Genomic DNA, 25,035 nt, shown 5'->3' with positions numbered 1-25,035 from the left:
CCAGTTTTTTTCCTTAATGTTATTTTATTTTTAAGAGAGAGAAGGACTGAGTGTGAATGAGGGAGGGGCAAAGAGAGAGGGAGATACAGAATCCAAAGCTGGCTCCAAGCTTTGAGCCGTCAGTACAGAGCCCAATGCAGGGCGTGAACCCACAAACTATGAGATCATGACCTGAACCAAAGTTGGAGTTTAACAGACTGAGCCACCCAGGTGCCCCTGAATTAATTAAGTTTTTTTGTTTTCGTATAGTTTTGTTTTGTTATGTTTTGTTGAGGAAGAGAACACACGTGTGTGCCAACAAGTGGGGAGGAGGAGGAATAGAGAGAGGGGGACAGAAGATCCGAAGTGAGCGGGCTCTGTGCTGATAGGAGGGAGCCTGATGTGGGGCTCAAACTCAAAACTGATCAGTGAGATCAGGACCTGAGCTAAAAGGCTCAATGGTGCCTTATCAGTTCAGAGTTTTGATAGAATGTGGTGATATAAAGCTGTGATGTCACTCTAAAAATAAAATTGATTTTGTTTATTGATTTCATATTTTATGATCTTGCTGAACTTGTTTATTGTGACTTTGCTGAATTCATTTATTAGTTCTCTCGTAGTCTTAGTTAATGTTGAGAGTTTTTATCACGAGTAGGTGTTGAATTTCTTTGGATGCTTTTTTTCCATATCTATTGAGACACCCATGTAGGTTTTGTCTGGTATTCTCTTAATATAGTGTATTACCTTACTTGATTTTTAGATGTTAAACCACCTTTGCATTCATGGGGTACATCATTCTTGGTCATGGTGTGTAGGCCTTTTTGTATGTTGCTAGATTCAGTTTACTAATAATTTTGTAAGAATTTTTGTATCTAATTTTATAGTTAAAGGCATTGTGGAGTAGTTTTCATGTGATGTCTTTGACTTTGGTATCAGGGTAACTCTGGCTTCATGGATTGAGTTGCAGAATCTACCGTCTTCCTGGTTTGTGAAGGAATTTATGAAGGATTAGTATTTCTTCCTTAAATATTTGGTGGAATTCATCAGTGAAGCCATTTGGGCCTGTTCTTTTCTTTGTGGTAAATTTAATTAAAAGATTTTTTTTTAATATTTGTTTATTTTTGAGAGAAAGAAAGAATGTGAACAGGGGAGGAACAGATAAAGAGGGAGACACAGAATCTGAAGCAGGCTCCAGGCTCTGAGCTGCCAGCACAGAACCCTACTGGGGTGGCTAGGGGGCCCAGACTCCCCAGCCCGGAGATCAGGACCTTAGCCGAAGTCAGATACTTAACTGACTGAGCCACCTAGGCGCACCTCTTTCTGGAAAATTTTAAAATGCTAATTCAGTTTGTTTATTTGTTACATTCAGATTTTTCTATTTCCTCTTTAGTCAGTTTTGGTAATATGTATCTTTTTAGGAATTTGTCCATTTCATAAAAGTTGTATAATGTGTTGGCATAAATTTGTTTATAATATTCCTTCCTTTATAAAGTAAAAAAATTTCTTTTAGGTTTTTACATATAACCTTGTGTTAGTTTCAGTCTTACAACTTAATTTTTGTGAGGCCAGTATTACCATGCCGTCTTTCATTCCTTTTTTGGTAATTTGTATTTTTTTCTCTTTGTTCTTAGTCTGTTTAAAAGATTGTGAGTTTTGTTGATCTTAAAGAATCAGGTTTTTCTCTAACTTTCTGTTTTGTATTTTGTTAATTTCTGCTCTGATCTTTATTATTCCCTTTGCTTACTTTAGGGTTTAGCTTGCGCTTTTTCCATTTTATTAAAGTGGAGGGCTATTACTGATTTAAGAATCTTATTTTTTTCAAATATATACCTAAATTTATAAATTTCCTTCTAAGTACTACTTTAGCTGCACCTCATAATTTTGATATTTTTGTTTTCATTCAGTTCAAAATGTTCTCTCATTTCTCTTTTAATTTCTTTTTTGACTCCTAAATTTTCTAGACGTGTGAAGTTTAATTTCTGAACACATGAGGATTTTCCAGTTTCTAATTTGGTTGATGTCTAATTGAATTTTATTATGGTTAAAGAACATATTTTGTATGACTTCTGTCCTTTTAAATTTATAAGACTTGTTATGTAGCCTACTTTTTGGTCTGACCTGGAGAATGTTCCATGTGTGTTTGAAAACAATACATACTCTGTTGTTTATGGACTTTTTTTTGTATAAGCCAGTTAAGTCTAGTTTGTTGTTAGTATGAGTCAAGTTTTCTGTATCTTTGCTAATTTTCTGTCCAGTTATTCTATCAATTATGTAGAATGGAGAATTGAAATTTCCAACTGTCATTGAATTTTCTATTTTTTCAATAATGTTAGTTATTGCTTCATCATTTTGGGGCTCTTTTTAGGTGCATATACTTTTATAATTGTTAAATATCTTCCTGATTTATTGATATTTTATCATCATGAAATATTTTTCTTTGTCATCAGGAGTACTTGTCTTAAGGCAGATACTAATATATTTATATTATTAACAGAACTATCCAGTTCTCTATGGTTATTGTTTCCATAGTGTGTCCTTCTGCACTCATCTTTTAACTTTCAATCTTCAATGTAAAGTGCATCTCTTGTTGACAGAATATAGTTAGATCTTGTTTTTGTTTTTTTGTTTTTGGTCCAATCTGACAGCCTCTGCCTTTGCATTGGGCTGTTGAGACCATTCATATTTAATTATGGACATGGCTGGGTTTACATTTGTCATGGACATTATGGACATGGCTGGGTTGACTTGTTTTGTCTCTTAGTTTTCTCTGTGCCGCCTTTAATGCCTCTTTATGTTAAGTAATTTTTAGTGTATCATTAATTACTCTATTTTTTTTATTAAATATAAATATGAAGGTATTTTCTTTGTGGTTGCCATAGGGTTTGCATGATGCATTTTAGCAATCTGCTTAAACTGCTCTAGTATAGCTCCCATTTATTTCCCTCTGTTGTGCCACTATTATCATATATATTTCACATTTATGTATGCTGTAAACCCAGCAATATAATGTTACAGTCATTGCTTCATATGTTCTTATGTCATTTAAAGATGTGAGAGAAGAAATGAGAAAAATATATTTATAGAATCCTTTAGATTAATCTACATATTTTCCATTTTTGGTGCTCTTCTTTTTTTTCCTCTGTGTCTGAATCTTTTGTCTCTTTTCAGCTTGATGGATTTACTTTAGAATTTCTTATTTAGGTGGGTTTGCTAGCAAACAATTCTCTCATCCTTTCTTTGTCTGAGACACTTTTTATTTTGCCTTCATTATTGGGCGGTAATTCTGCTGCTGCCTTGGTTGAGAGCTTTTTTTCTTTCAGCACTCTGAATATGTCCTTCCACTGTTTTCTGGCCTCTATTGTTTCTGACTGAAAGTCTGGTGTTAATCATGTTGATGATTCTTTGCACAATGCTGAGTGATTTTACTTGTTATGCTTGCATTATTTCTTGCCTTGTGTTTGCTTTCATCAGTTTCACTATGATGTGTCTAGGTATGGATCTTTTTGTATTTATCCTACTTGAGATTCATTGAATTCCTAAGACGTATAGATTTTACTTATTTTTACTCAAGTAATATCTGGGAAGTTTTGGCAGGTATTTTATTAAAAAAATTTCCACCTGTTCCTTTCTCTCCGGAAGTGTTGATAAATTGGTCTCTGAAGTTCTGTTCAATTTTCCTCAACTTCTTTTCTCTATGTTCTTCAGATTGGATAATTTCAGTAGCTATATCTTCAAGGTCATTGAGTTTTCTGCCATCTTGAATCTGCTGTTAAGCACATCTAGTAAATATTTGTTTTAATCACTATACTCTTCAACTTGAGAGTTTCCTGTGTAGTTCTTTCACATAATTTCTGTACATTTATTGAGAGTCTCTTATTTGTTGATTATTTTCATAATTAAAGTTTAAAGCATGGATTCTTTTAACATATCTATAATAAATGTTTTGAAATGTTTGTTTGCTTAACCCAACATCTGAGGATACTTAGAAACTGTAGTGACTGCTGTTTTTTGTTAATATTAATGACACATTTTCCATTTTTTTAGTAATCTTAATTTAAGTAATCTTACTTTAAAATTTAAGTAATTTATTGTTGAAAATTGGACATTGTAAATAATATATTGAAGCAACTCCAGATTGTGACTCCCTCTTCCCTCTGCCCAGGGTATTGTTGCTGTTGTCATTTCACTTCTGTTTATATATTATACAATTCTATTGAAAGAAAATAAATTTTATTTTGGACAAAAGTTTTTCTGGAAAAATTGACATGTATGAATATTCAGGAAATTTCTAAGATGAAAAGTTACTGAGGTCTGAATAGCCATCAGAATTTAAACTTTTGTTTTTTAATTGTATCTTAGAAAGTGCGTTAGAAGAGGAGAGAGGCAGAGGGGGAGAGAGAGAGAATCCAGTGTGGAGCCTGACACGGGGCTTGATCCCAAGACCCTGGGATCATGACCTGAGCCAAAATCAAGAGTTGGACTCTTAACCGACCGAGCCACCCAGGCGCCCAGAATTTAAACTAAAAAAATGTGGATATAGGTGCACCTGGCTGGCTCATTTGGAAGAGCACACAACTCTTGATCTTGGGATTGTTACTTTGAGTCCCATGTTGGGTGTAGAGGTTAACTTAATAAATAAGTAAGCATTTGAAAAAATATGGATATAGTGTTGAAATATTTTTAAAAAATGAGTTAGTATTATATTTTCTGGACTTTGAAAGATGGAAATACTACTGGTTTGTTCTAGGTGAGGAAGACCATTTTTCTTGCCTTTACACCATACAATCATATTATGTTTCATATATCATCTGGTCTCCAAGTTTCCTGTGGAGTATATATAAACTGTTATCGATAGATAGGAATCTAATATTTTTAAAGACCTATGGTAGGAAATTCCATAAACTCTTCAGTCTGTGACTGTCCAGAAGTACTGTCAGAAAGATTTATTGTGTATAACTTATGTTCTTCATTTTTATTTGTATTTTTTGGATATTGTACATCATCTTCCTATGATTGAGTATTCTCATTGTCATCTTTTTCTGTCAAAGATGATCTGGTGATTCTGTATCTAATTATATAACAACTATAATTGTTTCTATTGTGAATAAATATATATTCGGTACATGACTAGTTCTGATTTCTTATTTATGAAGCCTGATACTGTATTTGCTTCCCTCTTCACTTAATAGACTTTACAAAGCAGTAAATAATGCTGTTAAGTGGTTTCTTAATCTTTGCTTAATCTTTTTTAAGTGGTTTCTTTGTTTTCTCTTTTCTAACTTTAGGTCTATAACCCTCTGAATTTACTTCAACATCCCATATCTCTGATGCTCTAGACTCCAAATTTAAGTAAATTGTTCTTTATGAGGCCAGGGTTACTTTGTAGTTAGTACTTACCTACTATTTTATTTTCCTGGTTTCAGACTTAAAAGCAAGTCATTGTTCTGGTCATTCAGGCATAGTTTTTTATTTACAAAGAATGATCACTTCATTATTTATACCAGTTTCTCCATCTTGTGTTTATACTATATTTTTTCCCTTCATAAGTAAAATTTTTTTTTTTTTTGTAGGACTTGGATGGCATAAGTGATTAAGGTGGTGTGGAGGGTATTTGAAGCTTACGAAAGGTAGAAACTCAACCATGATTTCTTTTTCAACTCTACAGCATTCCCTTCCTTGAAGTCTTCATTTTTATCTTAGTCTCAGGTAATGTCAACACTTGTGTTTTATAATCATGCATAAGTTAATTTTTTCAAACATGAAGGCATTTTTGGGTAATAGAATTTCATGTTGGTATTTGTATTATAGTTTATGTTTTGGTATTTATATCTGGTAGAAACTTGGGATTTTCATTTTTTTTAATGTTTTTATTTTTGAGAGAGACACAGTGTGAGTGGGAGAGGGGCAGCGATAGGGAGACACAGAATCTGAAGCTGCCAGCACAGAGCCCGATGTACGGCTCAGACCCACAAACCGTAAGATCATGACCTGAGCTGAAGTTGGACACCCAACCAACTGAACTACCCAGGCACCCTGCATTTTAATTTTTTTCTCGAGAAAACAGTGTTAAGAGAAAATGGATGAGTAATGATACCATTTTCTATGTTTAGTAAAGCATAAAAATATGTGTAGCTTATTATGTAATATTAAGTGAAATTTAAGTGGGAAGATTTTTTCTTAACAGGGTATTGTATTTTTTACCTGCCTATCATTAACACATACATATCCATGTTAAATTTTTCAGAATTTCCATGGAAACTCTGTTCATACATAGGAAAATGAGACCTGCTGATCAAATTTAATGGTGTTTGACATACAATTTTTGAAATGTGAAAAAACATACCAGTTTTTGTACGTTTGTACATAATGTATATTTGCCTATACTAATATAGGGAAGCAGTCATGTAGGTAATTCATTAATCATTTATATTAGAGATATTAGTTAAATATAGACTTGGCCACTGTGACTTTAAAGGTAGAAGACTTTAAAGGTAGAAATATATTTATTTGAAAGTCCATGAAGGGCGTCTGGGTGGCTCAGTCGGTTAAGCATCTGACTTCAGCTCAGGTCATGATATCACAGTTTATGGGTTCAAGCCCTGCGTCAGACTCTGTGCTGACAGCTAGCTCAGAGCCTGGAGCCTGCTTCAGATTCTGTGTCTCCCTCTCTTTCTGACCTTCCCCTGCTCACGCTGTCTCTCTCTCTCTCTCTCTCAAAAATAAATTTAAAAAACATTTTTAAAAAATTTTTAAAAAAGTCCATGAAAACAACCATTTATTTATTTATTTAAATGATTATTTAGTTTTGAGAGACAGCACACATGTGCGAGTGAGCGGGGGAGGGGCAGAAAAGGAGGGAGACACCAAATCCAAAGCAGGCTCTAGGCTCCGACCTCTGAGCTGTCAGCCGAGAGCCCAGTGCAGGGCTTGAACTCACCAACCGTGATATCATGACCTGAGCCAAAGTTGGATGCTTAACCGACTGAGCCACCGAAGCACCACTCAGTGAAAAAAATCTTGAGATTTTATATAGGTTCCAGAGTCCTCATGACCTGGGTGTCTTTGTCATCCTCTGCTATTCTTTTTTTTTTTTTAATATTTTTTATTTATTTCTAGGAGAGAGAAAGAGAGACAGCGTGAGCAGGGGAGGGTCAGAGAGAGAGGGAGACACAGACTCTGAAACAGGCTCCGGGCTCTGAGCTGGCAGTCAGCACAGAGCCCAACGCGGGGCTCGAACCCACGAACCGTGAGATCATGACCTAAGCGAAAGTCGGACGCTTCACCGACTAAGCCACCCAGGCGCCCCTCTGCTATTCTTAATATGTGGCTTCTCTCTTGTGGTGCAAGATGGTGACCATCACACATGTCAATAGGAAGAAGAAAGGGTATTTTTTCTTTAAGAGGAGTTATGTATGTCATTTCTCCTCATATTCCAGTGGCTGTAACATTGTCATATGACCACAGTCAGCTCTAAGGGAGGCTGGGAAATGAATTTTACCTAGCTAGCCATGTGTCTCACTTATTAGGCAAGAAGAAAAGAAATTTGGGGAGGGGGAGTTTGGTTTGTGTCAGATTTACTTTTCATTTGTCTAGCTTAGCTTAGCATTAAAATATAAATTTTATTACCCAAGACATTAACTGTTGGCCTAGACATACTTTGGAGGTTGTGCTTGTTTGCATTCTGAGACAGTTCAAGTTCTATGACTAGTTCTCATATTTTTTTGACTAAACACTGCTAGCGTTGATATATATAAGATGGAAATAAGGTATTAAAAGTTAAAATTGACTTGAGATAAGTCCTCATTTTGTTTCACTACCATTAGATTGAAATGATTTGGGGGCGCCTGGGTGGCTTAGTCGGTTAAGCGTCCGACTTTGGCTTAGGTCATGATCTCGCGGTTCGTGGGTTCGAGCCGCGCGTCAGGCTCTGTGCTGACTGCCAGCTCAGAGCCTGGAGCCTATTTCAGAGTCTATGTCTCCCTCTCTCTCTGACCCTCCCCTGCTCATGCAGTCTCTCTCTCTCTCTCTCTCCTAGAAATAAAAAAACATTAAAAAAAAAAATTAAAAAAAAATGATTTGCCTAATATTTTATACTAACACAAGGGGCTGGAGACCTTGGATAGGAGAATCTCTTTAGGTACATATAAAACTAAATGATCTTTAACTAGTTCCTATTAATTCTAAAGAGTGTGTTATTCTAAGTGTTTAGATAAGATCAGAAAAACTTTTTCTCAAAGACATTATTATACTTCAAATAGTTCTTTTTAGATGAAAAATACCTCATTGTACATTGTGTTTTATGATTCTTGTCTTATTGTAAATATTGTATTTTGGAACAAATATCAAATATTAATATATTCTATTATAGATTTTATTAAAGGGTTGGAAGCTAGTTATCAGTTTTCCCACCACGTTTTATGTCAACATGTTTTAACCTTGGTACCCTTAAGTTTTGATAAATTCATGTACTTGTATACAGTATAGTTGGCTGGTTGACTTAAGTTTATGACTGAATAGTATAAGACATTATAGATGTTTTTGGCATTGAAGGTGAAAATGCATCCTTAGTTCTACTGTGCTTCACAAATAGAGTTTGTATTATTAAAATGAGAGTATTTAATGTTTAAAAAATGTCTGTTTTAATAGTTAATACTTGTTCTGAAATGAGTTTTGGTTACTATGTAGTGTATATTAGAAATAACTGAGGTGTTTAGTGTTCATAATATACAGTGTTTTAAGAAGTATTCGTGGTACTCCTTTTCTTATACAAGCCTATAGAAAATTTAGTTTCCTAACAGAATTAAGTATTTTTAACATTAGTATTTGAATTGTTGATATTGGCATGAGGTGTGATGGATGAAACAAATAGATCCAGCAGAATGTGGGGTTCTGTTTTGCTTAGCCTTATTTTAACTTTTTCTCTTACCCTTTCCTTTTAAAGATACGTTACAGCTGTTTCTTAAACAATATGAGTTGTCAAAGTTTTGATGTCTTAACATTCTTAAATATCACTATTTTTTTGTTACGTTGTTTTAGAAGACTTTGGTGATGGGTGTTTGGAATGCAGAATATGCTTAGATTCTGCTTTATTTGAAGGGGATGCAGGATATAGAAACACTTGTTAACTTTGACTTCAATATTTATCGATTATTTTTCTGTGGTTCAAAAATGGCCAAAGGCTTTTCTTGTTATGTTGTATAAAGTAATGGATCTTAGCTTTTTTTTTTTAATCATTTCTCTTAGCTTTTTTTTTTTATTAATCATTGCTAGCACTAATCAGAACCATTTGCTCCTCTTAGAATATTTTGAACTAAGAGCAACCTAAAAATTGTCAAGGGGCATAATTTATAAGCTCAGCTTTATAGATGCAAAATTGTAGTTGTACAAAGGGATTTCTGAAGGGGGTTCTGAATGTAGAATATGCCTAGACAAGAAGTAGACTTTGTTTTAAATTAGAGATGAAGCAGTGTTTGCTTAGATAAAACTAACTTGTGAAGGAGGAGAGAGAATAGGGAACTTCTTAGGAATGGCCAGTGGCAAATTATTTAATTTCATATTGATCATGGGTTTCTTTGTCTCCCAGTTTATCTAACCAGTTTATCTGGAAGCTGAATGATACTTGTGTTTCCAGTGCTGATATTGCTAAGGTGTGATTTCTCACTGACCCTGTATTGGTTAGAAAAATTAATATCCAAATTAATATAACAAGGAGTTTACTGAAAATGCTTTGGGTCAGAAGTAATTTGTAAAATGTAGTTTTTCTTTTTTATCTGTTTTAGAATAGGTTCTTTTCAGTTCTTTTTTTTTTATCTACCTACAAGTGAAGTTTATAGGTAGAATGGGTTGTGGTACAAGGCAGGGTTTTGGTGATTTGGGAGAATAATTTGAGTTGGAAGTTATTTTTTTCTTTATAGAAAAGAATGATGCTTAATTCCTAAGCTTGCCCATTATAGTCTGTTTTGACTTTATAGTTGGAAGTTCTACATTGTTCAATAAAAGTTGGAGAATATTACAACCAAACTTAATAAATAAAACAGAAAAGCAGTATCTTTAAGTGAGAAATATTTCTTTCATGCTTGAATGCAGATTTAATTAAAAGTGATACAGTGGCAGATGAATATTCATGTACATTCTGAAGGGGAACTAGGTGTTTTCAGAACTTTTAGATGATTATGGTAGAAGTCTTCCAAATCTGTTTTTGCCTTAAAAGTTATAGTTGTTTATTCTTTGATACAGGTATGTCTTTAGAACTGCTCCCATATTTATTTGTCAGCCATACTTAGGGTTATTTTGTTTAATTTTCAAGTGAAAACGGGGAGGTAAAAGAGGAAGTTTCCTGGAGTAACTTGGAAAAGGTTTGCAGAAAGAATGGAAGGATGAAGAGGGTATATGTAAACCTAGGGAAAAAAGAATGGCAGGAGAAATACTAAGGTGTGAGTAGTAGATGGAAATGGGGAAATAACAAATGTAGGAAGTGTCCATTCTTTCCAAAGGAGAAAAAGGGGTTTAGTGTCACAAAGCTCTCCTATGATAGTCATGAGGTAGGGGTAGCCAGCTAAGGAAACTTGGATTGCTTTAGTTGCCAACCCAAGCAGTGGTGACAGCACGGCCTCTAAGTAGATCAATGAGAAGTTCATTGAGTTCTTAATGTGTTCAGAGCCTTTTCAAGTTGGAAGGTTAGTATGATGTGGCAAAAAGTGCACTAAACCAGCTAAGCCTGTTTTGAAATCCCAGTTTACTTCCAGCTGTGTGACTTGGAGTAAACCCCAGTTTCTTTATCTGTTAGATGGGGATATCCTATTAGTGTCTTGAGTGTTACTTACTATAAATGTTAAGTGATAAAATATATAAAAATGTGCCCAGCACAGTGTCTTACATCTAGTAGATCCTGAACACATATTAGTTGTCCTTCCTCTTGCAAGCTGTGATCATCTCTGAAATTTGTAATATAGATCCTAACCTATTAATAAATTTGGAAAGATATTTTTGGGTTTTTTTTGTTTTTTTGGTTTTTTTTATTTCTGAGAGACAGAGACAGCGTGAGCAGGGGTGGGTCAGAGAGAGAGGGAGACACAGAATCTGAAACAGGCTCCAGGCTCTGAGCTGGCAGTCGGCACAGAGTCTGATGCGGGCCTCGAACCCACGAACCGTGAGATTATGACCTGAGCCGAAGTCGGACGCTTAACCGACTGAGCCACCCAGGCGCCCCGGAAAGATATTTTTCTTATAAATGCATAGAATTCCCTTAAAAAAAATCAGTAGGCACTTTAAGTGCCTTGCATAGTTGATTAAAAATGAGTAGTAATGGCCAGCTTGTCCATATGTTATGCTTCTGTTAACTTTGTCTTCTGAAAGCAAGCCCAGACAGTCCCCGCAGCTTAGAAATAATTATTGCAAATGCTTGTATTAAAAGCCCATGTGTTTAGTTCTTTATTGAAAACTCTGACTCAAAGCTTATTTACTCTGTTTCATCTTATGAATCTATAAGGCTTACTTTCTACTTGGTTGCACACAGTTGATGAGAAGCATTAAATTAGGAGGTGATGACAAGGAGAGTCAGCTGTCTCTTCTGAAAGATAGGAGAAAATGATGGCTAGTAATTTATGTTCCCTTTGAGTAGAGCATTGCTATTAGGCTTACATGACTAGGTGTTACCTAATTGGCCACAATTTGGATTACTTTTATACAGCTGAACCAAACAGTTTTCAATAGGAAAGGATGGTGAGGAGTGTGTGGAAGAGGGATAATTGAATGGAACAGGAAACTGTATTGTAACCCCCTAAATGCCCCTTTTGCTGTACCTGTCAGGTTTTTTGACAGAAGGAGATGAGGGAAGAATAAAACTTGGTAGGGGGAAAAGAATACAGTTTGAAGTAATCTGCTAAAGGAAGATTTAGGAGAAATTGGCCCAGGTGATCTGGCTTCTTACTTTTTTCCGCTCTTGTGCTCTGTTCTAGCTTTTAATGATCTCTGTTTTGGGTGGCCATCCCGCTGTTAGCTGAATTAGCCCTAGGACATCATTGTCCCTCTTGTCTTGGCTCTTAATAGCTCTGATGTTTTATATTTATACCCTTTGTCAGCTGGCCACAATCCCTTACAAATAATGTGTTATCACAAGGGATTCAGGGTGGCTGGTCGCTTATTGTTACTCCACCTAGCCCTTCTTTTTCCCCAGTTGGACAGAGGCTCCTGGGAACACAGAATAATTGTTTATTTCTTTTTTTCTTCTAGAGCAGTCTTTTATGTAAGCGGCATGATTTAAAAGAAGCACCATTTCTTTCTTCCTATTTGCTGTGTAATAATATCCCTAATACCTGAATTTCCATATTTGACCCATATAAATATTTGGGTCAAAAAGCAGTTGACTTTTTCATGGTTTAGCAGGAAGAGACATTTAAACTATTCACATTTTAACATTCATTGATTACATTAGTTTCCCTTTACACTTAGCTGACCCTCCCTGGAAATACTGAAGTTAGAGAAGAAACCTCAGCATGGGACCTTCTGTTGTATTTGGATTGTTGAATGTGCAGTGAAGCACAAGAGAGCTTTGACTGAAATCATGCAGAAGTTAGAAGGGGGAAAGTTAAAAGATGATAAGTACATGTAAGAGAGCGTCAGGGACCCAAAGAAAAAACTTTCCTTATTATTTATTTTATTTTATTTTTTAAAGAGAAAGCACAAGTGGGGGAGAGGGGAAGAGAGAAAGAGAGAATCAATCCCAAGTAGGCTCCATACTGTCAGCTCAGAGCTTGACACTGGGCTCGATCCCAGAGCCCTAGGATCATGACTTGAGCTGAAACTAACAGTCAGATGCTCAACCTCCTGAGCCACCCAGGGGCCCCTCCTTATCATTTTTCTTAGTGTAGCTTTGTCCTTTTTCCTTTTACTATAGGCATGGTGAGATTAACTTTTTTGCTTGAGAGCCTTGTCTAATTTCCTGTCTAGCTTACTCTGCCCAGTTACTGTACTAGTTGAGATGTGTAATAAAAGCAGTAGCTCACTTTGTCTGAGTATCTTCTCCTTGATTTTTTTTTCACTTAGTGTATTGTGGAGAGCTTTTCACCCAGCACATAGAGCAGCCTCATTCCTTTTAATGATGGTGTGTGTTCCATTGTATGGTTGAATCGTAATTAATTTGACAAATCTTCTATCAGTGGATCCTTAGTTTCTAGTCTTTTCCCACTAAAGGGTTGCACCAAACATCCTTGTACATGTATCTTTGGTTAATTTTGATGAATTACCTTATAGGATTGTGTATATTCCTACCAGTGAGCTTGCCTGGGTCAAGGGTACATTGTGGTGGTAGCAGCAATGATGAATTGCAATAAAGTTTAGCTTTGGGTATCATTATTCCCTTTCAAGTTAGGGACTTTCCACATTCTTTAAGAAAACAGTAAGTAAATAGATTAGAAGAATATAATGATTTGGTAAGAAACTCCAAAGAAATGGCCAGAATAGGCAAATTTTAGTTAGCCCTGTAAGGCTTAAGTTTCATTTAGTTGTAGGATAGTTTATTTTCTAAGAAATGTGGTAAATAGAATATTAGAAGACAATAGTTATTTGGTGATTTATTTAAAATCTTTGTCCTGTAGATTTCAAGTTTGCTACTTAAAGATTTTTAAAAGTAAAAATCAGATTTTTGATCCTTTGTTTTATTTATTCTAGACTGATAATATCTGGTACTACGGAAGATAAGGTTAACAAGTATGAGTTATATTTTTGTGTTTTTTTACTTTGCTGTTTATGTGTGTTTTTTTTTGAACTGTTTATTTAAGTACAGGTTTCTCCCTAAATGATAATCTTAGTAAGTGAAAGAGCATTTAAATTTCAGTAGTGTATTTGAATTTAACCGATCATTTATTTTACCTTTGAAAGCTATGATCAAGGTAGTAGCTAGTGATTTGGGAAAGAGGTGACCAAACCAAGGCATAGTTAATGCACTTACTACTTGTGGACCCTTCCCTTTGCAGAGGGTATATATGTTATTTTTACACAGTCTGATAATAGAAATCAATTTTGAAAAACAAACTTTGCACCAGTGCTTTCATGTTTTATGAGATGAAGTTTCTTTGACTTTCATGATCATTATGTTGGTTCTTAGAGTAACACAGTGGAATTTGAATTTACGGCAACCAAAGTTAAAAGGGCAGATTTAATATTGCCTATCTTTTCTATAATGATGGAGTAAATAAGATAATTACTTGATAGTGTCTAGGTCTCATGACCTGTTAAATTTAATCATGTGTTATTATTTAAGAATATATTCGTGGGGCACCTGGGGTCTCAGTCTGTTAAGCATCTAATTTTGGCTCGGTCATGATTTCGTGGTTTGTGGGTTCGAGCCCTGCGTTGGGTTCTGTGCTGACAGCTCTGAGCCTGGGGCCTGCTTCAGAGTCTAAGTCTCCCTCCCTCTCTGCCCTTCTGCTTGTGCTCTGTCTCTGTCTCACAAATATAGATGTTAAGAAAAAAATTTTTTTAATGTATTAGTAAGGAAAGTATCACCTTTATTTCATTTTAACAAATTTAGAAGCATGTGTAAAAAATAAATATTATAGTAAGTTTTGAAATTAGAGATAAATGCAAATATGGGAAAAACTTCTGGTAATTTCACCACCCAGTGGTAATGTTAATATTGTTAACATTTTACATAAACTTTTGTATATTTAAACATACATACGTACATTTCCTTTAATATGTTGGCATGTTCCCGTACATTTTCAAATATTTTTCATGATTATTTTTATTACTGTTTTGTAGTGCCAGCAGGTTTTAACTTTTTTGAAGTGTAGTTACTGACAGAAACATGCACACGTTGCAGATGTACAACTTGAAAATTTACAAAGTGAGCATACCTGTGCAACCAGCATTCAACTAAGGAAAAAATATTGCCAGCTCCCATATACTCCCCATTGCCTGCCTGCGATCAGCAGCAAACCCCCCCAACAGTAGCCATTATTCTGATTTTGTTTTTGAGAAAAACTGTGAGATATAATTTACATATGATAAAATCCACCCATTTTAAGTGTTCAATTCAGGGATTTTTAGTAAATTTACCGAGGTGTATAGTTATCACTATAGTTTTAAGACCTGTGTATGAATATATTTTAACGAGTTTTGTTTGTTGAGTAGTGTATTTCGATTTTTTTGCTAATGTAAACATTACTGTAGTGATTTTTTTATGTATATACTTCAATGAATTTGTTTCGTTGGGATAGGTTCCTAAAAGTATAACCACCAGTTTGAAGAATATATGTGTTTTTATGGCTTTTGATACAAAGTACCAAATTACCTTTGAAAGTAATTGAGCTAATTTATTCTCCTACTGTTCATAATGAGCGTCTTTTTTTTTTTATTAACACATTTCAATATTGGATGTATAGTTTTTTAAAGAGTCACTACGAATTAGGTGGATGAAATATGGTAGCTCTGTTTTAATTTTCATTTCCTTCATTATTACTGTAAGTGACTATTATTTTATATTTTTAGTGACTTTCTGAGTTTTCTTTATGGTTTGCCTGATAGTGATTTGTCAATTTATTTCTTAATTTTTTTATTTTTAAGACATTTTAATATATTAAAAGACATGACTCTTGTTACAGATACTTTCCATCAATTTCCTTTATGTCATACTCATTTTTCATAATGAAATAGATTAAGATTTTTTGCCTTAATGTCAAAAATAAAAAGTTGCGTTTACTCCACCAGCTTTTGGAAACTTTATCTTGCTAATTTTAAAATTGGAGACAAATGAATTACATGAGTAAAAATTTTCTATTAAAGTGTATGCCTTTCATAATTGAAATTTTAAAAAGGATCAAGTAGACATATAAAACTAATTTATTATGCTTTGTTGCCAAACTTGGTCTTTCTAGGCAGTTATACTTAAGCATGAACATTGACGACAAACTGGAAGGATTATTTCTTAAATGTGGCGGCATAGACGAAATGCAGTCTTCCAGGGCAATGGTTGTAATGGGTGGAGTGTCTGGCCAATCTACCGTGTCTGGGGAACTGCAGGAGTCGGTACTTCAAGATCGGAGTATGCCTCACCAGGAGATCCTTGCTGCAGATGAAGTGTTACAAGAAAGTGAAATGAGACAACAGGATATGATATCACATGATGAACTCATGGTCCATGAGGAGACAGTGAAAAATGATGAAGAGCAGATGGAAACACATGAAAGACTTCCTCAAGGACTACAGTATGCACTTAATGTCCCTGTAAGTAATTCCTTTTTAAAATTAATGTAACTTACAGTTAGAAACATAATTAATTTTGTGTTAAGTAATACTTCAAGTCATTGAAGAAATTTCAGAAAATGTTGAAAGACTTAATAGTTAAATGGGTTTTATTAAATACATACACTAAATATTGACAGAAATCATATTTGAAAAGGCAAAATTAAGTTTTTGTATTATATACATTTAGTAACTTATCTTTTTCCAGGATAAAATTTGTCAAGATTAGTGTGTATTAAATTTCAAGTGCTTAAATTTTAAAGATTTTGTTTTAACTTTTGGGTTTCCTTAAAGAGTAGAAAGATTGAATCTTGAGTATAACTCGAAAAAGATCATACACCTGAAGGTTTTTCCTTCAGGAAAAACTTGGCAATTCCTGGGGTCTGTTTTTTTTTTTCATTATCTTTTTCAAAAGCCTATCAGCCTTTTTAGTTTTTCCTATTTATCCTAAATGTCATGGTTTATCACCTAAAATATTCTTTGGTAGGTACTCAGAACTTTTTTGCCTTCTTGTGTTTTTGTTTTTATCTAATGACTGACCAATAAAACAATAACCATAATGTAGTCCTCTTCTATTCTTTCTGTGATATTAGACCAGGGTTTCTTTTAGTACATTTAATATACTGTACTTTTCCTTTTGCTTCGGAACCTTCATACCTCCTGCTTGTAGTATTTGCCTCTGCCATACCCCCTTTCTGTCTTTTTAATCTAGTTGGTGGTTCATCATTATCAGCCTGCCCCTTTTCATTAGTTCAGGTTGAGTCCCTGCAATAGGGACTTGTGGTTGCTTTTTCAGTGTCTGATAGATTGTACGCTCTATGAGAGCATGAATTTTGTCTTATTTTCCATTGTATCCCAGGTATTGGCACATAATCTGAATGAATGAATAGTACTTATAGTTGTATTCTAATACACGTGCCCACCAGCTTTTCTAGCTCTTTGCAGTAGACTTACTTTTTTTTAGCTTGTTAACATGATGGATTACATTTATGGATTTTTGAATGGTGAAACACCCTTACATACTTCTAATATATCCCACTTGGTTGTGGTGTATAATTCTTATTATACATTGTTGGATTCAATTTGCTAATATGTTGTTGAGAATTTTTGTATCTGTTCATGAGTTAATATTGTTCTAGTTTTCTTGTAATATCTTTGTATCTGATTTTGATATTAGGGTAATCCTGGCCTCAGAGAATGAGCTAGGAGAAGCAGAACTCTGCTTCTTGATTTTTTTTTTGTTTTTTTTTTAATATTTTTATTTATTTCTAGGAGAGAGAGAGAGAGACAGCGTGAGCAGGGGAGGGTCAGAGAGAGAGGGAGTCACAGACTGAAACAGGCTCCAGGCTCCGAGCTGGCAGTCAGCACAGAGCCCGACGCGGGGCTCAAACCCACGAACCGCGAGATCATGACCTAAGCGAAAGTCGGACGCTTAACCGACTAAGCCACCCAGGCGCCCCTCTGCTTCTGAGTTCTGAAAGAAATTGTAGATAATTGGTTTAATTTCTTCCATAAGTGTATGATAGAATTTACCAGTTGAGTACACATGACCTGGTACTTTTTGGAACGTTTTTTTCTGTTTTTGACGGTTATTAATTACTCAACTTCTTTAATAGATGTAGGGCTTGTTCAGAGTATTTATTTTCTCTTGTGTGAGCTTTTAGAGATTGTGCCTTTCAGGGAGTTGGTCCATTTCATCTAGATTATGAAATTTGTGGGCATTGAGTTGCCCATAGTATTCCTTTGTTATCCTTTTAGTATCCATTTTCCACAGGTCTCTAGAGCTGTTTCGTCTTGCAAAACTGAATCTCTGTACCTGTTGAACAATTCCCTGTTTCCTACCAGATCCTAGTAGAGGCTTACCAATTTTATTGATATTTTAAAGAGTTTATTTTCTGTTTTCTAGTTTTCGATTTCCCTGATTTCTGCTCTAATTTTTATGATTTCTTCTGTTGTTTTGGATTGAATTTGGTCTTGTTTAGTTTTCTAAGATGGAAGGTTAGATGATTGATTTTAGATCTTCTTTTCTAATATATGCATTCAGTGCTATAAGTTTCCCTCTAAGCATGGCTTTCACTCACTGCATCCCACAAATTTTGATAAATTGTTTTATTTTCCTTTAGTTCCATATATCTTTTACTTTCTCTACAGATTTCTTCTTTGATCCACATCTTACTTAGAAGTGTGCTGTTTAGGGGCGCCTGGGTGGCTTAGTCGGTTAAGTGTCCGACTTTCGCTTAGGTCATGATCTCACGGTTCATGGGTTCGAGCCCCGCGTCGGGCTCTGTGCTGACTGCCAGCTCAGAGCCTGGAGCCTGTTTCAGTCTGTGACTCCCTCTCTCTCTGACCCTCCCCTGCTCACGCTGTCTCTCTCTCTGTCTCTCTCCTAGAAATAAATAAAAGATTAAAAAAAAAAAAAGAAGTGTGCTGTTTAATCTCTAAAGTATTTGGGGGATTTTCCAGCCATTTTTTTGTTATTAATTTCCAGTTTAAGTCTTTTGTGGTCTGAGAGCATATATTGTATAACTTCTGTTCTTTTTAATTTGTTAACGATTGTTTTATGGCTCTGAAAGTGGTCTGTGAGTGCCCAATGTGAGCTTCATACTTAAATTACTTTAGTTGCCCAGATCCACTGTGATTTTTTTTTTTTCCTGTTACTTCTGTACATGTTGTGTATATACCTGTAATATTCTTTGATTGGCAATCTACTGGCTTTTATTTCTCAGCTTAATAGGTTTCTTTTTCTTGCTTTTCATTTTGATAATTGATTTTTTTCTTCTTCTTTTTTTTTTTTTTTTTTTTTGCTTGCAGGTTTTTGATACCTGGGCTATGGTAGGCAATCAAATATATTTTGAGTGAAAAAACATTTATTTTAATTGAGGAAAACTTTAAAGTGAATGCTCTCAGCTCCTAAGTTTAAAGTTCAGAGTTTGGACAACTTAATAGATTTGTATAAGCTACAGTCCATCAAGATACAGAATATTTCTGTCATCCTAGAAGGTTTCTTTGTCTTTCTTCCTGATCAGTCCCCTTGAGAGCTTTATGCAAATGGAATCATATATAACTCTAATGTCTGGCTTCTTTGCTCGGTAATGTTTTTGGTTTATCCATGTTGGTTGAGTGTATCAGTAAGTAGTTCATTTCTTTTTATTGTAGATTAATACTCTATTGCCTTATCATCCTAAAATTTGTTTATTCATTTCCCCTTTTATGGTTGTGTTAGCTCTAGTTTTCAACCTTTATGGATAAAGCTTCTATGAACATTCTTGTATGAATCTTTTTTCATTTCTTTTGGGTGTGTCTTTCTAGAAGGTAAGCTTATTTCTTTTGGGTTTTCGTTTTGTTTGATGTAGTGTTTATATCTTTGCATCGCCAAAAGATGCAACGTGATTGTTGAATCTTGTATGGTGAATCTTGAAATCAGGTAGTGTAGTCTTCCAGTTTTGTTGTTATTCTCGCAAGACTGTTGTGACCATTCTAGGTTGTTTGTATTTTCATATAAAATACAGAATCAACCTTTCAATTTCTATAAAAAGAATCAGTTAGGTTTTTATTGGGATTACATTGATTCTATATATTGATTTGATCAACATCTAAACAGTAGTGGGTTCCAGTCCATGAACATGGTATATCACTGTATTTTGGTTTTCTTTATCTTAGTATTGTTATGTAGTTTTCCATGTAGAGGTATTAGAAATATTTACCCCTAAATATTTCATGTTTTGGATGCAATTTCAAATGGTATTTTAAAAAATTTCAGGGGGCGCCTGGGTGGCTCAGTGAGTTAAGCGTCTGACTTCAACTTGGGTCATGATCTCACAGCTTGTGAGTTTGAGACCCAGATCAGGCTCTGTGGTGACAGCTCAGAGCCTAAAGCCTGCTTCAGATTCTGTCTCTCTCTCTTTCTCTCTGCTTCTCCCCATTCATGCTCTGTCTCTCAAAAAGAAATAAACATTAAAAATTTTTTTAATTAAAAAAATTTCAGCGATTAGTTGTTCATGACTAGTATGTAGAAATGTGGTTGATTCTTTTTTTCTTTTTCAAAAAAAAATTTTAATGTTTATTTTTGAGAGACAGCCAGAGTATGAGTGGGGGAGGGGCAGAGAGAGAGGGAGACACAGAATCTGAAGCAGGCCCCCTGCTCTGAGCTGTTAGCACAGAGCCTGATGCAGGCTCAAACCCACAAATTGTGAGATCATGACCTGAGCTAAAGTCAGAGGCTTAACTGACTGAGCCATCCAGGCACCCCAAATGCTGTTGATTCTTTTTACTTTGGCCATGCATCATGTGACTATTAAAAGACATATAAGTTCAGAGTAGTTACTTTATAGTTGCCTTAAATTTATTCTCAGTTATATTGTCTGATCCTATTGTTTATGCATTTTACATCTTCTTTTCTGGTGTATATCTTTTATTTCTTTTTACTCTTTTATTGTATTGACTAGGGGCTTCAGTACAGTGTTGAATAGAAGTGGTAAGAGTAGACATCTTTGCCTTGTTCCTGATCTTTAGGGGATTGCATTCAGTTTTTCATCATTAAGAATTATTTTACCTGTAGATTTTTCATAGGTCTTTATTATGGTGAAGACATTTTCTTTCTAGTTTGCTGAGATTCTTTTAAGTTTATTTTATTTATTTTGAAAAAGAGAGAGCATGAGAGGGGCAGAGAGAGAGAATCCCAAGCAGGCTCTGCATTGTCAGTGTGGAGCGCAGTGATGGGCTTGAACTCACTAAATTTGAGATCATGACCCAAGCTGAAATCAGGAGTCAGATGCTTAACTGACTGAGCTACCCAGCCAGCCCTGCTGACATTTTTTTTCATATAAATGAATGTATAACTTAAATGCTATTTCTGCATTTATTAGGTGATACGATTTTTTTTTTCCTCCTTACTATCTTTATATGGTGAATTACATTGCTTGATTTTGAAGTATTAAACCAACCTTGTGTTCCTAGGATAAACTGTACTTGATCATGACGTGTCATCCTTTTTATACATTACTGGATTCAGTTTACTAGCCTTTTAAAATAATTTTTGATTTTTTAAAAAACTTCTTTTCATTTTTTAGAGACAGAGAGTGACAGAGTATGAGCAGGGGAGGGGCAGAGAGAGAGGGAGTCTATAGATTCCATAGCGGTCTCAGGCTCTGAGCTGTAATTGCAGAACCTGATGTGGGGAACCGTGAGATCATGACCTTAGCCAAAGTCGGATGCTTAGCCAACTGAGCCACCCAGACACCCCTTTATAAAATAATTTTAAGTGTACATTTGTGAGGGATATTAGTTTTCTTGCAATAGCTTTGTTTTAGGTATACTGGCTTCATAAATGGGTTAAGAAGTATTTCCTCCTGTATTTTCTGAAAGAGTTTGTGTAAGATTTGTTCATTTCTACTTTACATATTTGATAGGTTTCACCACTGAAGCTAATCTGGGACTGAGTTTTCTTTGTGAGAAGTTTTAAAGTTCAGGTTCAGTTTTTTAAAACATACATAAGGCTTCTCTAGATTTAAAATATTTTTTCTTGAATCCATTTTGATAAGTTGTATTTTTCAAGGAATCTGTCCATTTCTTCTTGTTTAATTGAACAAAATTTTTCATAATTAAAAAATTCTTTTCTTGTTTGATGGATCTATAATGATTTCTTTCTTATTCTTGATAGTGGTAGTTTGTCCTTTTCTTGATTAGTCTGGGTAGAGATTTATCAATTTTATTGGTCTCTTGAGAGAATCAGGTTTTGGTTTTATTGATTGTTACCTTTGTGCATTTCAACTTTAATTCATTTTTATTATTTCCTTATTCCCTTGCTTCTACTTACTTTGTTTTTAATTTGCTCTTTTCTTGGCTTTTAAAAAAATTTTAAATTTATTTTAGAGAGAGAGAGATTAGTGTGTGAGTGGGGGAGGTTCAGAGAGAGAGAGAGGGAGACACAGAATCCAAAGCAAGCTCCAGGCTCTGAGCTGTAGGGTTCAAACTCAGGAACAGTGACATCATGACCTGATCCAAAGTTAGATCCTTAACCTACTGAGCCACCCAGGCTTCCTTTTTATTAGCTTTTAAAGTGGGAGCCTAGATAATTGTTTTAGACCTTTCTTCATTTTTCACATTAGCATTTGAGGCTATAAACTTCTTTTCCTTTGTGATTTCATTTTGACCCATGAATTAGAAGTGTTTTGCTTAACTTCTAATGTTTTGAAGTTTTCCAGATATTTTTTTGTTATTGATATTTAATTATTGTGGTCAGAGAATGTGCTGTGGATAATTTCAATCCTTTGAAATTCATTGAGACTCTTTTAGGGCTCAGTATATGATTAGTTGGTGAATGTTCTATACTCGCTTGAAAAGAATGTGTTTTGGAAATTATTGGATGGGTTATTTTTGTAAATGTCAGGTCAAGTTGGACTAGTTTTGGTCTTTGATACTTTAAAAAATTTTTAATTCTAATTCACATACACTATTATATTACTTTCAGGTGTACAATGTAGTGATTGAACAATTCTGCATATCACCTGGTGCACTCCTTAATCCACATCATTTATTTAACTCATTCTTCTACCCTGCCTCCCCTCTGGTAACCATTTATAATTAAGAGTCTGTTTCTTGATTTGTGTGCGTCTCTCTCTTTATTTCCCCTTTGCTTGCTTGTTTTGTTTCTTATATTCCACATATGAGTGACATCGTATGGTATTTGTCTTTTTCTGACTGGTATATTTCGTTTAGCATAATACTTTCTAGCTCCATCCACAACATTACAAATGGCAACATTTCATTCTTTTTTATGACTGAATAATATTCGTTGTATATATATACCACATCTTTCTTTATTCATTCATCAATTGATGAACACTTTCCATATCTTGGCTATTGTAAATAATGCTGCTATAAATATGACGGGGGGCATATATCCCTTTGAGTTAGTGTTTTTTTATTCTTTGGGTGAGTACGCAGTAGCATGATTGTTGGATCATAGGGTACTTCTATTTTTAACATTTTGAGGAACCTCAGTACTATTTTCTACAGTGGTTACACTAGTTTGCATTCCCACCCAGAGTGTCTGAGTGTTTCTTTTTCTCCACATCCTCGCCAATACCTGTTTCTTGTGTTGTTGATTTTAGCCATTGTGACAGGTGTGAGGTAGTATTTCATTACAGTTTTGATTTTCATTTCCCTGATAATAAGTGATGATGAACATCTTTTTTTTTTTTTCTTTTTTTTTTTTTTTTAAAGAAAAGTGAGGGAGAGAAATAAGTTTCAATGAAAATTACACTGGATCACTTAAAAAAATTTTTTTTGAATGTTTTATTTTTGAAAGAGAGATAGAGACAGTGTGGTCAGGGGAGTGTCAGAGAGAAAGGGAGACACAGAATCCGAAGACAGGCCCCAGGCTCTAAGCTAGTTGTCAGCACAGAGCCCGACATGGGGCTCAAACCCATGAACCATGAGCTCATGACCATGAGCTGAAGCTAGATGCTTAACTGACTGAGCCACCCAGGCGCTCCTGGACATCTTTTCATGTGTCTGTTGGCCATCTGTTATGTCTTCTTTGGAGAAATGTCTGTTCATTTCTTCTACACATTTTTAAATTGGGTTATTTATTTTTTGGATATTGAGCTTTTAAGTTCTTTATATATTTTGGATTGGTATTTGACACATTTTCTTTACTAATCTACTTGTCTTCCAATAGTTGATTTGCAAAAAGCCCCAGTTCAAAATTATATATTGCATAAATTGACATGTCTCTTTTGTTTTCTTTAGTCTTTGTTAGTTCCTCACTTTTTTTTTTTTTTTTAAGTTTATTTATTTTGAGAGAGAGAATGCAGACAGAGTAGGGGCAGAGAGAGAGAATCCCAGGCAGGATCATGCTCAGCGCAGAGCCCCACATACAGTTCAATCTCACAACCATGAGATCATGACCTGAGCCGAAGCTAAGAGTCAGACAGTCAACCCAGTCAGTTGCCACCCAGGCACCCCTAGTTCCTCAGTTTAAAATTTTATGATCATAATACTTGAAAATTACAGACCATTTATTTTATAGAATGTTTCTTTGTTTGCGTTTATCTGATTTTTACTCTGAATGATATATAAATTACTAACTTTGGGAGGGAGATTGCAAAAAGTGATGCTGTATCTTCTCCCTTGTTGCACTCTAATAGGTGGCCCGTGATTTTGATTTGCCCCATTCTGATGGTTCACTTTGTATAAGTTGATTAAGGTAATGTCTGGCAGGTTTTGTCACTGTAAAGTTCTCATTCCTCATCACACTATTAATTTATTCATTTATTTATTTGTATCAGGATGAGCTTAGGAGTTTTATTAACTGGGTTAAAATCTATTACTATGATTATTTTAATGCTAGGTTTAAGATTTGGCAAATTGGGGCCTCTTTAGGCTGACTTCTGTGTTCGTTTGACAAGTCATATCCTTGCCTTCTGCCCCAAGATGTTTTAGGCCTGTCTTATATTTTTCCTGCCTCACCCCTGGAGGGAGTCAGCCATTTCTCAAAGGAGCCCTAGTTCATTTTAGTGGAAAATGGTATTTAAAAGGCAAGATCTGGGTACCTAATGTGCTGCTTATTGTTCTTGGAGTATGGCTGTTTCCAGGTTTGTTGGTGTACAGAGCTAGAGAATATGTGTGTATACATAATTATATACATTTATATATCCACTTTCATCTATAATTATCTCCTATATCTGCCTGTCAGTATTATAAAACTGAGTTTACACTAATCCCTCCAATTATAGTCCATTACCACAGAGTACATTTCCATTTTCTCCCTTCTGTACTTTATTAATTTTATTCTTTTTTTTTTTTTTTTTT

The 25,035-nt window shown here is 34.9% G+C and overlaps 1 protein-coding gene across 4 annotated transcripts in view; it reads left to right on the top strand.

Moving 5' to 3' along the window:
- ZNF148 (zinc finger protein 148) overlaps positions 1–25,035 on the top strand; it is a 131,324-nt gene that overhangs the window by 39,233 nt on the left and 67,056 nt on the right. For all 4 annotated transcript variants that reach the window (XM_077767635.1, XM_077767633.1, XM_077767632.1 and 1 more), the window contains 2 exons: positions 5,550–5,685; positions 15,855–16,203. In XM_077767635.1, coding sequence (XP_077623761.1) covers positions 15,871–16,203 — 333 coding nt within the window. In that variant the 5' untranslated portion in view covers positions 5,550–5,685; positions 15,855–15,870. The remainder of the gene's footprint in view (positions 1–5,549; positions 5,686–15,854; positions 16,204–25,035) is intronic.

This window comes from Crocuta crocuta, unplaced genomic scaffold, assembly GCF_008692635.1.
Source record: "Crocuta crocuta isolate KB4526 unplaced genomic scaffold, BGI_CrCroc_1.0 scaffold45, whole genome shotgun sequence".
NCBI lineage: Eukaryota > Metazoa > Chordata > Mammalia > Carnivora > Hyaenidae > Crocuta > Crocuta crocuta.
The sequence above is the reverse complement of the archived record's forward strand: the minus strand, read 5'-3'. Positions and strand labels throughout refer to the sequence as shown.